Genomic DNA, 16,826 nt, shown 5'->3' with positions numbered 1-16,826 from the left:
AAATAGCATTAAGAGGAAAACCTAGCAAGAAAGCCTCTCTTGAGCAAATGATCTCAACATGTTTCTAAAAAGGAAAATGAACAGACAGTAAGAAAACAAATATATTTTGAAGCTGTAATACCCAAAAGGCAGGAATTTTGGTGAAACTGCTCAGACCAGTTCTAAAGAATAACAGCCACAAAATTATTTAACCAGTAATAAACGTTTCAAAAATAATTCCTTAGATTATTATTAGAGATTCACAAAGTCAGGACCCAGAATTGTCTCCCCTTTTTAGCAACTTTTCATCTCCCCAACTCCCCACAGCTGTGAGCAGGTCTCATAGCTCCAACCAGATCGTAAATTCCTCAAGAACAAATTATATCTTTCAATACCATCTCACCCCGCTCACTCCTTGTCTGCCATTCCTCCTCTCCTACCTGGGATCTGAAGTGGAACATGCAGCCAGCACTACTGATTCTCTTGTGCTCGTATTGAATACCAATATATTTTTAGGGAGGACAGAAATATCAGTGGCATTAGTTCAAAACCTGTCCTCAACACTTAGAAAAAGCTCCGGGATTTAAGTAGACAGGGTAACCATGACCGAGAGACCAGCACAGTACAATGAAAGGGGTTATAAAGGAGTGTCAGCGAGGGACCACAAAGAGATGAGTAATTCTGCCGGGGGGAGCCAGGAAAGACTACTCAAGGCAGGGAGGTACTTTAGAGGTATTTGAGAGCTCTGGTAGGGGAACAGGGTAGTGATAAAGTAAAAGTGAGACAGAAAGGGTAGGAATAGGAAGAAGGAACCACTCTCTTCTTTCCTAAAGTGGTTCTTTCTATGTATTTCTGCACTTCATTTGCTCACAGAACGGACTATGCTCTACAGAACCAGCTATCCGTTAGTTTCTTCCTCCATCTTCTCGCTTCGGGATGCATGAGCACTCGTCCCATGCCAGGAGGTGGTCACAGACAGCAAGAGCAGCAATTTCACTCCATACAGCCACTTCTTTTCTTAAACACACACACACACACACACACACACACACACACACACACACACACTAGAAGATGTAGCGCCTTTCAAATCATGTTACGTAAGACAATTCGACCAAATCGTGAAGAAGAAATCTATTTGCTTTATGGAATTTTATGAAATCTTTAGCCACTGAGCACACTGAAAAAAATCATTTTTAAATGATCAAGAGATCCCATGGGGCTGGAAAAATTAGGCTACACTGTATGCTTGCATCAAGGTTTGTCTCTCCCACTCTACTAGACTGTTCCTGATCTAGCTTATCTGCAGAAACCTAAAGGGACATAAGGGAAAAGTAGGGGGAGGGAAAACAGGAAGTCACGTGGATGTGAGGTCTAAACAAATAAAAATTTCCTGTTATTTTAAAGGAAGTAACACTAGTTGTAAGCAAGCGACTTTTAAAAAGATTAAACATGTAGTCAAAATAATTTGCAAATATTTTAAGAGAAGAATTTTTAAAAATCTTTTTACAGCTTTTAAATATTACCTTGATTTCACCTTTTACTATGAGTCCCCATTAAAAATAAGCTTAAAAAAAGGGCATCTGGGTGGTTCAGTCGGTTAAGCACCCGACTCTTAATTTCGGTGCAGCTCATGCTCTCACAGTTGTGAGATCCAGCCCCAGGTTGGGCTCTATGCTGGGTGTGGGGCCTGCTTAGGCTTCTCTCCCTCTCTGCCACTCCCTACTCACATTCCACTCGCTTTCTCAAAAAAAAAAAAAAAAAAAAAAAAAGTAAATAAATAAATAAAATTAAGCTTTAAATATAATACAGGTTTGCATACTTTTCTTGGTCTTGCCACATCCAATTGCGTGTTGTCACGTTCAAGAGCTGGGGGAAGGCTGGCATGGCTAGTGAGGGGCAAGGAACAAGACAAGCCTGACTTGACAACACAGGTAGGACCTGGAGTAGGTCAAGAGCCTTGAAGGCCGGTTAAGGAGTCTGATTTTTATTCTCGGTGCAATGAGAAGTCACCAAAGGATTCTAGGCAGAGGAATGCAATGACATGACTGTCTACAAAGTGTCACCATGGGTGGTGGGCACAGAGTGAACTTCAGGAAGGCCAGGCTGGAGGCACAGTAGTTAAGAGGCTGGACAAGAGTGGACATAGTGCAGGTGACAATGAGAGTTCAGCGTGCCAGACACTGTTTTAAGTACAAGTATTTATCATGATAATCTTATGACCCATCTGCAGTTGAAGAAATGAGGCAGAGTAAAGTGCAGTATCTTTCCAAAGGGCAGAGGAATCGGTAGAGCCACAATTTATTAACCGCCTCCAGTCCCTGCAGCTACCTTGTAACCATACACCTTAGTAACAGAACATACACGGCTTTGAGGTATGATATGAAGGTAGAATGGTCAAGCTTTGGGCTGGGTTTCACAGATGTGGTATATGAATGTCACATATCACTCCTAGGTTTCTGGCTTTGAGAGGAGAAAAGTGCTATGTACTAAAATGAGGCAAACCCCAGGTAGAAGATCTCGGAGAAAAGATCAAAAATTCATTTTATATTTATCCAGTGGACAGCTAAGTCAGGGTTAGAGATATAAATTTGGAAATTGTGGTAGTCAGAATAATGGTCTCCCAAACATGTCCACGTCCTAACCTGTGTTACCTGTGGAGGATATATTACCTTATCTGGTAAGAGGACTCTGCAGATGTCATTAAGGACCTTGAGATGGGTAGGTTACTTTGGATTATCTGGGTGGGCCCACTGTAATTCCTAAAGTCCTTTAAAAAGTGAGGGAGAAAGTCTGAGTCAGCAAGAGAGCTTGGAAGATGTCACACTGCTCACTTTCAAGATGGAGGATGGGGTCTCAAGTCAAGGAATGTAGATGGTCTCCAGAAACTAAAAAAGGCAAGGAAATAGATCCTCTCCTAGAGACTCTAGAAGAAACAAGCCCTGCCAAGACTTTAACTTTGGTACATTTGACCTCCAGGACCATAAGAAAATAAATCTGCATTGTCCAAGCACATTTGTGGTGATTTGTTATAGCAGCAACAGGAAACTACTACAGAATGTTCTTAGTATTTAAAATGATGGGATATTGGAGGTGCCTAGGTGGCTCAGCAGATTAATCATCCAACTCTTGGTTTAGGCTCAGGTCATGATTTCACGGTTCGTGATATCAAGCCTCACGCTGGGCACTGCGCTGATAGTGCAGAGCCTGCTTGGGATTCTTTCCCACTCCCTCTGTCCCTCCTCTGCTTGTGCTCTCTTTCTTAAAAAAAAAATGTGATATTAAAAGTGAAGGCAGAAGAAACATTAACAAAAGTTCTTGAGAAGAAACAAGGAGATGGGTGCATGAACATGATATGAGGAGGGGACGGCTTCAATTGAGGAGGAATATTTTTTTAAAAAAATTCAATGTTTATTCATTTTTTCTTGAGACAGAGTGTGAATGGGAGAGGGGCAGAGAAAGAGGAAGATAAAGAATCTTGAAGCAGGGCTCAAACTCAGGAGCTGTGAGATCATGACCTGAGTCGCTTAGCCAACTGAGCCACCCAGGTGTCCCTTGTCTTTTTTGACAGAAAGGAAGAAGGAAGCAGGAACGAAGGGTGATATATGAAGACCATAGTGAGAAGATGAAGTCATTCCCAAAGTACAGCTTTTTATCTCTCAATGAATTATTCAGCGAGGTAATCAGCAGCTCAACACTTGAACCCTGGGCCTCTGACTCTTGATTTTAATGCAGTTCTACACTGCATCAAACAATTTGCAAGATTTGTCGTAGGAAACAGTAGGAGTGGCCACAGAGGGGCCACTGCTCAGGCCAGGGTAACAAAACTCAGGTGAATCATCCAGGGCAGGAAGGAGCAAAGGCAGAGCACATGCCCCTCACCTACATTGCAACAGCCACAGTGCCACATGCTGAGTGACCATGGCACCTGCACTCAGCCTCGGGATCCTTCTCAACATAGCCCACCATAAAGCGGCAGGCACTGCAGACCAATCTGAATCAGAACTCGAGATTCGATGAACTTGCCAATCCTCATCTAGCAACTACAGTTCTTTTTTTCTCCTCCTCCCAGAGAAGGCTGATTTTGGAGAGTGATTTGAGTGTTAAAATATGACTGAGACTACAGTAGCTGCTAAATGTCTATCAAGAAGAGATTGATCGGGGCACCTGGGTGGGTCAGTCGGTTAAGCATCTGGCTTTGGCTCAGGTCAGATCTCACGGTTCGTGGGTTCGAGCCCCGCGTCGGGCTCTGTGCTGACAGCTAGCTCAGAGCCTGGAGCCTGTTTCAGATTCTGTATCTCCCTCTCTCTCTGACCCTCCCCTGCTCCAGCTGTCTCTCTCTGTCTCTCAAAAATAAATAAAAAGCATAAAAAAAAAAAAGAAGAGATTGATCAAGAAAACAGTGGTGAATCATATCATGGACTTTTACACAGCCTTTAAAAAGAATGAGCTAGATGTACTACTGATTGTACTACTGATGGGAAATATTTCCAAGTTACATTGTTACATGAAAGCACAGATCCAGGGATGCCTGGGTAGCTCAGTCAGTTAAGCATCTGACTCTTGCTTTCAGTTCAGGTCATGATCTCAGGATTCATGAAATCCAGCCCCTCCACAGGATCCAAAGCTATCAGCAGGGATTCTTTGGATTCCTTCTCTTCTTGCCCTTCCCTCACTTGTCTCTCCCCCACCCTCTCAAAACAAACATTAAGAAAAAAAAAAGAAAAGGAAAGAAAACTCAGCTCCAGAACAATCACACAGCTCCTTCCATTCCTGATTTAAAACAAAACAAAACAAAGTTGTACGTACACATGCACGTACACGTGGGAATGCTTTATAAAGGCCGGAAGAGAAATCTATGAGGCTGTGAGAACTTCCAAGGAAGAATGTATCGTTAGGATAAGGGATGAAGGGAAAATTTCATTGAGTGATGCATGTACTTTCATACTGAATCATTACAATTTTTTTTAATGAACATTAAATTTTTTCTCTCTTTTAAAAAAACATAACAGATGAGCAGCTGAAGTGTCTGGGCTTTTTTATATTCAGATCTCTTTGCACTTAATCCTATGATCCCTCTAGTAACTTTGTCTTTTGGATGTCCCCAAACAGAAGGAATATAGGAGGTAACACTACTGGACTTGGCACATGGTAGGTGTGAAAAAATCTTGGCAGGCTCCGGTGTCATTCCCCTTCCCCACCCCCCCAACCTCCCTCAGTCCTGTTAAATACTTCCTTTGCTAAATACTTCCTTTGCCTGTCATTCATCCTACTGCTTTCAAATCCTAGCTTCTCTTCCCAATGAGTCACTCCTTTCACAAATGCTTTATCCAAGTGACAACACCATCACCAGTATCATCTTTTCTACTCCAAAATTTGGCTATTAAAATTACTTTTCTCATTCCTTTGATTATATCACACTTCCCACAATAATGAATCTGTTTATCTTACATAACGAATCTCTCCTCCGTAAGCCTAGCGACAACCATTTTCCCTGTCCTATGTGATCATACCGTTGTCCTTCATTGCCTCAACCCAATCTTCTTTCATTTGCATTTCTCTTAACTCTCACTGCACCTCCTTTAATCTTCTACTATGAATGTGACCATTTCACTCCCTGTCCATGGAGATCTGCTTCCATGGTCCAGTTCTGCGAGGCCAGTAACTGCATATATCCATCTATTCTGTAAGAACCTGATTTCCTCAAATGAGAGAGGTCACAACTGTTTAGTGGGACATCCCCTCCCAAGTCACTCCCACCTCCCCACATATATCTCCTATTTTTGGAGCACCTTGGACATGTCAGGCATGGTCTAAACACATTTTATACACAGGAACTCATTTAATCCTGATTCAGCCTGTTGAAACAGTTACTGTAATTATCCCCATTTAAAAAATGTGTGAACAGAGAATGAGAGGTCACAGAACTTGCCCAAGGTCACACAGCCAGCTGGTGTAAGAGGCAAGATTCCAATTTCGGCTGCGGGGTCCATGCTCATTAGTATGTTGGGTTTTTGGCATATATTTCTGAGGCAAAATTAAGCACTTCTTTCCTCTGCTCCAGCCACGTCTCCTTTCTTGGGCACTCAGCACACTGGACTGGAACCACTGTACTTACCCGTATCCTTTAAGGATTCATAGTACTCTTCGATGACAGAAACTGTCCCTTGCTCTACCCTTAAACATATAAAAGCACCCAGAACGAGGAAGTATTTAATGCTCACTGAATAAATTCATGAGTTTTCAGAGCACTCCCTCCTGGCTTAGCATACACTGTCCACGTCAGCGGACTCGGTAGGCAGACTCAGTCCCAACTTGCAGACTCCTGCCTCAGTGAAGAGAAACCGTGTGGGGAGCAGAGGTGCTACACTTCCTCTGCTCTGTCCAGGAAACCCCAGGTGACATCTGCTCCAAGCCAGTGTTCAGGTGGAGGGCTTCAAACCACTCACAACACAAGTGCCAGGATTCTAGAGTTACCTGACAGTGCATCATAGAACTCGTCCTCGCTGAGGATGCTGTGGGGGGGCGAGCCTTCCACCAGAGACCGCTCTAATTCATGATGTTCAGTGGCCAGAGTCTCCAGGGCTTCTGACAAAATTTTGTTTTTCTCCTGCTCCTGTTCCAATTTAAAATTCCTCACCTGCAAGAGAATAGATACACAAAAAAAGACTTCAGAGTGACAGGAGACATACACTTACTCAAAAGGATGTAAAATTTATTTGCTTTTAATCCAGTTCCATCTCAACATCAGAAATGAAAACAGTCGTGTTATATACACACACGGATGAATGAGCACAATTACTAAACTAATTCTGTTCATCCTGTGGGGCCTTTTCTCACAACAGCTCCAGCTAATGAAAATAGAATAAGACTAGCAAATTTGGCTTAAATGATCAAGATCCTAGTATAAGAATGTGAGCCAATTCAGAAGTCAGAATAAAATTTTTAAAAATAGAGAGTATCTCTCTTGACATTAATCATGAAATTAGGCCTATTTTGACTAAAATAACTAAAACAATTCTAACTATTAATATTTTAAAATTTATTTTTGAGAGAGAGAGAGAGAGAGAGCAAGCGAGCAGAAGGTCAGAGAGAGAGGGAGACACAGAATTCAAAGACAGGCTCCAGGCTAGCTGTCAGCACAGAGCCTGGTGTGGGGCTCGAACCCACTAACCGCTAGATCATGACCTGGGCCAAAGCTGGATGCTCAACTGACTGAGCCACCCAGCGCCCCACCATTCTAAACATTTAAATGAATACCACATGAAAGTGTAACATACAATCCTTGAGTTTACTTCCGAAAGAGCTGGTGTATTAAATGAAAGGAAATGAGTTTTAACTTCCATCTTTCAATTCCATGTTCTGGTTACGGTTCCCTATTTTACCTTGAATTTAGTACACTAACAACAAAAAGACTGTAAAAAAGGTAATGGCTGGTTTGATTTTTCACCTTTTAATGAGATCATCCATTCTTCCTAGTTCAAGAGCATCTCACTGGAACTCCACAAACCACAACTATTCCACAACCTCCCTCAACTTCCATTCCAAGGGATCTACCATTACCTGCAATTGCATAAGTCTTGTGTTCTTTAGCTGCCTTGCCTGAAAATTAGATTAGACAACAGTGGAATCCTCGATAGTCTTCAAACTTTTGTTTGTTTTTAACTTAGGCAGAACAGAATCCATCTCAGAAATAACCCCAACAAAGGAAATAGATGTTTTCCAAAGCTACACTGGGTGACACTGGTACAATCAGGAGCACTATGGCTTTCTTTCCCCTCTACCTGGAGTGGGGGCTGTTCCAACAGTTTGAAAAGCACTAGGTAGGGGGACTCTACAACCTCTTCCAGGCCCAAAGTTCTGGGTCTGGGTCTTGGGAGTCACAGAAGCCTCTCTGCTGCTCTTTGAATTCCTCTCTCTGCTGATTCTCACCTTTTCACCTCCTGACACCCACCTGCATGCTCTTCTCTTCCCTTTGGTTCTGACTCCAGAGTCCTCTGGGGTCCTGAGAGTCACATATCAGGCTCAACACTTGGAGAGTCACAGAACTTAAAAATACAGCTTTACTGAAATGTTAAGTTCATAACAGAAATGGAGTAAAACCTTTATTATCCTGGGAACAGTTCCAGTCCTCAGGCACCTTAGTGTTTATCATTACAGTAATGAGATTATTATTATAGCTATGATCATGAAATAAAAATAGCAATAAGTGGTAAATGAGCAAAGACATGAAAAACTTAAAAAATACTTCTATAATTCTAATTTTTAAGAAATTACAAAATACTTGTAAATATTCCTATAATCTGTATTTTATCTCCAGAGGAAATACTCCTATTATGCACTGGAGTCCATTTAAAAATGAAACAGGAACGCCTAGGTGGCTCAGTCAGTTAAGCATCTGACACTTGATTTAGCTCAGGTCATGATCTTGAGGTTGTGAGATCAAGTCCTGTGTTGGGCTCTGTGCTGGGCTTGAAGCCTGCTTGAGATTCTCTCTCTCTCTCTCTCTCTCTCTCTCTCTCTCTCTCTCTCTCACTATCAAAATAAATTTAAAACAAACAAACAAAAACCCCAAAGTGTTCTTCCTCCATTTCTTGGGTTAGACGAGTCACTTATCTGTAAACAAGGACTACAAAAGTGAGCATAATGCCCAAAATGATCCTCTCTTCAAATGGAAAAGATCTTTCAGCACTGTTATACGTTAGATCCCAAAACTACCTCTGAAGAGGAACCAAGCTCCGTCACCCCTGCCCACCCACTCCCTTTTAGCTTTATCTTTCTTTTTAGCTTTTCAAACATCAAAAGGCAAATACGCTTCACACTGAACCTTTAAATATATGAATCAACTAACTAAACTGAGGTTGCAAAACTTAGTAACTCAACTAACCCTTCTAGTTACAAATATGTTAGTTTTATGCCTACATTCATCTAGATTTTAGAATAGTGGCAAAATAAATGATGGAGGCCCCCAAATATAGTATTCCCTCAACAAAACCTTATTCAAGATCCAATTTATCCATAAGCGTCTGAAATAAGCACCCCTTCATTTCTGCTACTTGGACACAGGTTTTCACCTGCTCTTACCAGCAGGGGAAGGGGTGGGAAGCATGAGGAGAAGAGGCCCACATCGCTATTCCTGCTCTTACCTGGATAACCGGCTACACGTGGACCTGCCTCAATCCTAACAGGAAATTCTGCACTGAAGGAAGATACCTTTCTCTAAAATTGCACACAAGATGTCAAATTCTTCCTCATGTACACTGACGCACCTGAGACCAGATACACACATCATAGAAATTACACCGTGAAAAGCTCTTTATTGCTTTACAGAAGCATCTAGGAACGTACTTTACGGCCATCCACACCTTGCAGTCAATTAGAAAGGTCACTGGAACAATGTAATTCCAAATCCTTGACAATCTCAGGCCTTCAGAAACACCAGGAGACAACCTGGCATTTAAAAATTGGCGCAAAACTACTGATAGTTATGCAGAGTGGAAGTTCATGATCAGTGAAGCCTAATATATGGGTTTACAATAGCATTAGAACATTTTGAGAATATGAGTGACACTTTTTCAAATTAAATATAAAAGTGAAATACAAAATTTATATCCTCAGCCCTGGAACCTTCCCATAACAAAAATTAACATATAACAAAGATCAGACTTTTTAATAGGAATATTTAAGTACTGAACTGTCACACGCTTAATAAGAAACATATACAGGTTCCATGTCTGTATCACTTTAGACTAATGCAAATACAAGCCTTTCCACTAATCTTGTCAAACCACAGCAACCCAATCTTCTTTCATCTTACTCTATTTCATGTTGGCAGGTGAAATTTCACAATGAACACTTCCAAAGTGTTCTTCACACCAACAGTGAACAGATGCCAGCTAAAGAATCAAGAGTTTTAAAAACAGTTAGTGCTAGCCGGGGCACACACATTTTATCTCCTCTCATTCTACAAAGTACCTTATTATTCACCCACGTTCCACAGAGGTTAAGTCAGGCAGAGACGATAATTAAATCTGGCAAAGGCACGCTACTGAGTGGGGAAGAAGTGGGGAGCATTCACAGAATACTCTGTCCAATTATCCAATTACAGGTTAGGTGAAATTCTGGCCTTGATCAATCTGGTAAGCTATCTTCAATTGGCCACACTCCCATCAGCTAAACAGCATTAGCCTTCATTCTTATTATTGGATGTATGGCTACAATAACACAGAATGCATTAGCGTAACACGGAAGTCCTAGATCTTGGATTTTAAAACATCTAATTTTATCTCTCAGATAAGGAATTACATTGACCTTTATTTTATGTTGACAGAACCAACACTGTACTAACTTCAGAGCTTTTTTAAAGATACGTACTTTAGATGACTCCCTGCAATGGCCACATAGCTGTTAACGTGAGTTTGCTCCTTTACAGTTGGTAAGGGTCTTCTGCTCCTCCAAGTCTACTGAACTGTTTTGGTAGAAGAGGATGGAGCTCTCTCAAGTGAATGACCCTCAGCATGACTTCTGCATCCACAGCCAGGCTGAATCATACCCTCACCTCCAGGGTACAAGAAAATTCAGGTTTGATCCCAAATCTAAAGCACAATCAAGTGTAAAAATAGATCCTCCCAACCATATAGTACATACTTACTTTGCTTTACACCTTTACACACATTACATTTTAAAGTTTTAACTGACTCCAATGACCTTCTTCTATGCCATTCTACCACTACTTTTCAAGGGTAATATATTTCCTTATGTTCTTGAAGACCTTTTTTCAGTTTTTCCTACCACTAAAAAAAAAAAAAAAAAAAAAAGGCACTTACTTAAAAAAAGAAATATGCCAAAGGAGATCTGATAGGAGAACAGAGAGATGAGGCAGGATCCATAAGGCAGCTGGGCTGGGACAGGAGAGATGGCGTAAAGCTTGCACAGGGCTGTGAGAACTCGGGCTTTGATACTGAGTGAGATGAGGGTTCTGAGCAGAGGAGTAAGGTCATCTGATTTCCATTTGAATATAATCTGTCTGTCCAACAAGAAGTCAGGGGGAGGTCAAGAGTAGAATCAGAAAGATCCGTTAAGGGGCTGTAAGAGATGGGCAAGAGCAAGGAAGAGTGCTGAGAAGTAGTCACAGCCTTGAATACACTTTGTAGGAAGGTCGAAATGACTTGCTGGTAGACTGCTTATGGGATATGAAAGAAAAGAGAAAGCCAGGGTGACTCCACAGTTCTGGCCTAAGCAACTAAAGACAGGGCCATTGTTACCTAAATGGGCAAGACTGCAGGGGGAGCAGAGACAATCAGGAACTTGGCTTAGTACGTGGTTAAGTCTGAGATGCTGTCAGATAGCCAAGTAGACAATTCGATATCAAATGAGGTGTTCAGGGAAGAGGTCCAGGCTAGAGATAGATTTCTGAGAGTCATTTGCAAATAGATTATATTTTAAGCTATAAGAGTAGAAACAATCACTAAGGGAGAAAGTGAGGTATAAACAGGAAGACATCTGAGGAGATTTTCTTCTGATAGGATATGAGAAAGAACCAGCACAGGAAACAAAACAACAACAACAACAACAACAACAACAAGAGAGAGAGAGAGAGAGACAGAGACAGAGAAAGAGGGAGGGAGGGAGAGAGAGGGAGGGGGAGAGAGAGAGGGAGGGAGACGAGAGGGAGGGAGGAAGGAAGAGAGACAGAAGGAAAATTAGGGGTATGTGGTGTCCTGTAAGCCTCTGAGAAGTATTTCAAAGAGGAGTTAAGTGATCAACCATGTCAAACACCAATGCTAAATAACATGAGAACTAGAAAACGACATCTGCATTTGGTGATGAGATCAATGGTGAATTTATCACAGGCATCTGCAGTGGAGCATTGAGAGAGTGCTGAAGGCAAAGCCTGGAGTAGAGTGGGTCACAAAAAATGAGAGGAGGAAACTTGGGAGAGAGTACAGCCCATTTTGAAGAAATTTCGTTAAAAAGGGAAGAAGACACTGGGGCAGCTTCTGGAAGGGAATATGAGAGTCAGTAATACTTTATTATGGAAAACACCCCAGCAAGACTTTTTTTTTAACATTATTATTTAAAAAATTTTTTGTCTTTATTTTGAGAAAGAATGGGAGAGGGAGAGAGTGAGTGGGGGAGGGGCAGAGAGAGAGAGGGAGACACAGAATCAGAAGTAGGCTCCAGGCTCTGAGCTGTCCCAAGCAGGCTCCATACTCTCAGCACAGAGACCTATGTGGGGCTTCAACCCATGAATTCTGAAATCATGACCTGAGCAGAAACCAAGAGTCAGACCCTTAACCGATGACCCACCCAGGTGCCCCAAACATGTTTCTACATTGCCAGGAAAGATTCAATAGAGGGGGAAATTAATAATGTGAGAGTGAGAGGAAAGAACTGTTGGAATGATGCTCCTGAGGTTGCTAAAAAGGAGGAGATCTAATGCACAAGTGTACAGTTGGCTTTTGTTGAGGCACAGAAAATTCATCCTTAGTTGCAGGAGAAAAAGCAGTATAGAGGCACACAGATTTAGCTGCACAGGTATTGGTCATAAACTTCTCTCCTAACTGCTTTTGTCTCAATGCACATGCGAGACACAGAAAAAGAAGCGAAGAGGTCATTGACCTACAGATCCCAGCATGTTATGTAGTAGGAAGCCTCTAGTCTCTTAACATTATACACAAGAGAGTTTGCCCTGAAAAATGAGATCATTTCTAAGGCTGTCCAAAGCTTCATTCACACTAACCTGGTCAAGCTGGTCAAGCCCAAACAGGGCAGCTGTTGCTTTTCCTGTCACTTACAGTCAATGGTCACTGGCTCTCGGCACCATTAAAAAATGTCCCTTTCTTACTGGCATTGCCATCTTTCTCAACCTGGCTTAAGACAAAAGGAAAGGAAATCCCACTGGGAATTTCCTCTGTGCCTCTCCCATCTTAGGTTCTGCCTCAAGAAAGATGAGGGCCTGTATCTCGTTGCTGACTTGCTGACATATTTTAAGTGAAATGACCTCAATGGAGCTTGTTAAACTATTAATCTGTTAAAGTCAATTACTTCCAATTGTATCTTCAGACATTTAAAGTAAAGAGGATTTTGGGGGGATAACTGGTTACGCCTACATGTAGGGCAGAGCCCAATAAATAGGCACTAAAGAAATACTTGGTAAAAAAAAAAAAAAGGGGGGGGGAGGTAAAAGCAAGGTGATAACACTTAGAAGAATATGAACTCAAATACTTCATACTTATTTTAAAAGACTGTCCCAAAGAAATAAAATCAATGAGGGACTAGTAGTATATGCAAACAATATAACAATGTGAAACAATTCACTTCCACAGCTACTACCAACAGTAGATTTGATACATATTTGTTCCACTGCCTTGTTCAATGGCTCTAGCATTTAAAATAATTTGCTACAAGAACTCATACATAATTTTCACCTACAACTGCGAAGCTGAATCACTTAACAATAATTATAATACTCGGATAAGATATATCTACATTAAGTTAAAATTTCCACAAGTATGTATATTTATATTCCAGAAGTAGCACTTACTTACAGGATTATATTCCTAAAAGCACCATGCATACTTCAATGCATAATTTCTAATATATAATACTTTGCATTATAGTATAATGTATTAAAAGTTTCAAAAAGCTTTTATGTATCGTCATGCATAGAAGAAAATGCTAAATTGCCAATGTAATGGTATATATTACGCACACTTGTAATGGTATATATTAAACACACTTCAAACAACTTTCAATGTAATAAATTAGTAGGTTATATACAAATGGTAACACTCTAAATCAGTCTACTTAATAAAGATTCTGGAAAATTTTTAATTATTATTTTTAAGGATTTTTAAAATCATGCCTTTTTAACTCTGTAACAGGTTGTATTCCCTACTGACCAGAATGGTTCCTCGAACATGCTTAAAAATAAGTATTGAAACAATATTTTTAAATGAATAAACATTAAGGTGTAGAGTAACAAGAGAGACAGAGGAGGCACTGAAGCAATACAAAATAGCTTTTTTTGGATAAAATCTCTTCAACTAGTATTTATCATATTTCAATGTTTACCAAGAAAGTAATAAGTGCAAAACCCTGAGCAAAACATCTTTAAAAATCTCATTATTCTTAACTTCAGTATGAGTTTATCTAGGGGAAAAAAAGGATAATTTCATAAGCATTTGTATACACAGGGCTAATTTTCTATCTACTACTAATAAAGTACATGTATAGCATTTTATAGTTTAAAAGGCACTTTTACATTCTATTAGTTCATTAAATCCTTCTAACAACCCTATGAGAAATATGACTATATATATATATATGTTGTAGAAAGTGAAGATCATAGGGTTTAAATTCTTTGCCAAAGATTAGCAGAGGAAGAACTGAAACCAAGATCTTTTAACTCCAAATCCCATAAGCTTTCCAATTCACGATGTGGCCCAACAACACTGCTGATGGAAATACATGATCATGAGTCTTAGAAGCAGGTCTTACTTTGGGGAAACTGTTGAGGGGAAGGGGTGGCCAGGAAGTAATGGTTATCAGTTTGGTGGACCAAGAAAATGCGGGTGGGGCGTGCACATAGACTGACTTGGATTACAGCAAAACATTTGTTAAAACTATTTCTTGGACTCCCATCAGGGATTACATCACTGTAAAATGGCATTTTACGTTAGAATTCTGGCTGATTAGGGAGATTCTAAATCTGGCTGAATCCATGCCCTCCAAGAGAAAGATTTCTCATTCCAAGAATTAGTAGATAAGTTATCCTCAAACCCGGCTTAGACCCAAGGTTCTCGTCATGAAGAGTGTATCTGGTTCAGCTATAGGATATGTTTGGTTTTCCTTTTTTTTTTTTTTTTTAATTAGAAGGCCCGGTTTTAGCCTAGCCCTACTGAATGAGGACTTCCGGGAATGAATAAGGCCTGTGTATTGTTACAGAAATTGCTACTTTCTCCCACTATCTTTGGGAGAATCCCAATTTGTTAGCTGGCTACACTGCTCTCCAGCTAAAAGATGATTTCTCATTCTCTCTGGCAGCGAGGGCAATATAACTAAATTCTGCCAAGGAAGAATTAAAGTATTATGAGGAATTTACCAGATCTCCTTAAAGGGAAGGGCATACTCCTATTTTTGTCCTTTGCTCCTTCCTGCTGGCCATAAAATTAGATATATGGAATAGCCCCTAACATCTGAAACTGCCATACCAGGCCCAGACTGCCCACTTCCTCTTCTTTATGGTGGAAAAAGAATCTCTAACTTATTTAAGCTAATGTTATGAGGTTTGCAGTTTTCTTTGTTTAATGCTAATACTAACATTAATACATGTAATGTTTGTTTCAAAGCACTATAGATTATTCTGATGTGGTTCCTGGATAAGAAATTACTCATGTAGGAGAATTTCCATTCAGTTAAAAAAATTTTTATTGAACACCTACTACTCTTTCAAAGTAAGTGCTAGGAATACAAAGTAATGTAAGAGATTGATTAATCCATAGAGACATTATGTTCTAGTGTGAGAAAAAGACACTTCATTCCCAGCTCTTATATTAAAAATGCATATCCAAGGGCACCTGGGTGGCTCAGTCAGTTGAACGTCCCAACTTGGGCTCAGGTCATGATCTCGAGGTTCATGACTTCAAGCCCTGCCCCGTGTCAGGCTCTGTGCTGACAGCTTAGAGCCTAGAGCCTGTTTGAGATTCTGTGACTCCCCCTCTCTCTGCCCTGCTCCTGCGCTGTCTCTCTCAAAAATAAATAAAAACACTCAAAAAAATTTTTAATGCAAATCCAGCATTACTTTTTCCTTAAAGCTTTTCAATGGTTCCTTACTGCCTTGGGATAGTCTCCAAAGGTGTGCATACCCATGAAATAACAGAAAATCTTTCATATTTATTTTTGTCAAAAATATTAAAATATTACATATCCCGATATTATATATAGAGAGATATAATACAGGCTGATTATGGTGCTCTCACACTGTCCACGTGCCACATGGTCAAGGCTGAAGTGCAGGACACACAGTAACCTTCAGGGACGAGTAGCAAGTACCACTCAGAGACCGACAGAAGCATTCCCTTTCAGCATACTGTGATATACTGCAGACTGTGGGAGAGTGGTCAGGAGGACTCATGGACTGTATTAACCCACAAAATACACCATTGTCATAAAGACCACTGCAGAGGAACTTCAGATTAAAGATAATACTAATTATGTAAAGTGACCAAACAGAAAATGGCAAAGGCTTCTACCACTAGTGTGAGTTCTTTGCTACACCCTGGTAAAAACAGATTGTATATAATCAGGTGGTAATAAGCCAGTTTTCCAGGAGATAATATGAAATATGGCTGATGTGTACAACACAGCCACCTATTATTATGTGTTGTTATTATGCCTTGAGATATATACTAATGAGCATGTGAAGCCAAGACATTTGACTTAACATTTTACATCCGAGTTTCCAGAGAGTGAAGACAAACCTCCTCCAATCTTTTCAGTGATATTTAAAGTCACATGACTTTCAGTCCAGAGCTTTACTCTTTACATATCTTCACTAAATTTAATAAAATCTTTAGAAACTCCTTTAACGTGTTTTTGTAGAACAGACAAAAAAACTACAAATCACTCGGAGAAACACTTATTCTCAAACTACAAAAAAGTCTAAAACAGAAAACAGCATAATGAAAAACCAAGATATATTCCTTTGTCAGAAAATATTGCTATAAGGTACACAGACAAAAAGGTTGAAGGTACTAAAAAAAAAACAAAACAATTCAGTGCGAGATATTTGCCCTATGGACAATTACAGATGCTTTGAACATGCCTTGGCTAAATGATATTTG

At 40.3% G+C, this 16,826-nt stretch overlaps 1 protein-coding gene across 5 annotated transcripts in view; it reads right to left on the bottom strand.

Moving 5' to 3' along the window:
- OSBPL1A (oxysterol binding protein like 1A) overlaps positions 1 to 16,826 on the bottom strand; it is a 226,604-nt gene that overhangs the window by 89,168 nt on the left and 120,610 nt on the right. For 4 of the 5 annotated variants that reach the window (XM_029921355.1, XM_029921356.1, XM_029921357.1 and 1 more), the window contains one exon: positions 6,457 to 6,619. In XM_029921355.1, the coding sequence (XP_029777215.1) occupies positions 6,457 to 6,619 (163 nt within the window). Of the gene's footprint in view, positions 1 to 6,456; positions 6,620 to 16,826 lie in introns of those variants that run through there. The other variant, XM_029921359.1, reaches the window with a different exon arrangement.

Source organism: Suricata suricatta, chromosome 14 (assembly GCF_006229205.1).
Source record: "Suricata suricatta isolate VVHF042 chromosome 14, meerkat_22Aug2017_6uvM2_HiC, whole genome shotgun sequence".
NCBI lineage: Eukaryota > Metazoa > Chordata > Mammalia > Carnivora > Herpestidae > Suricata > Suricata suricatta.
The sequence above is the reverse complement of the archived record's forward strand: the minus strand, read 5'-3'. Positions and strand labels throughout refer to the sequence as shown.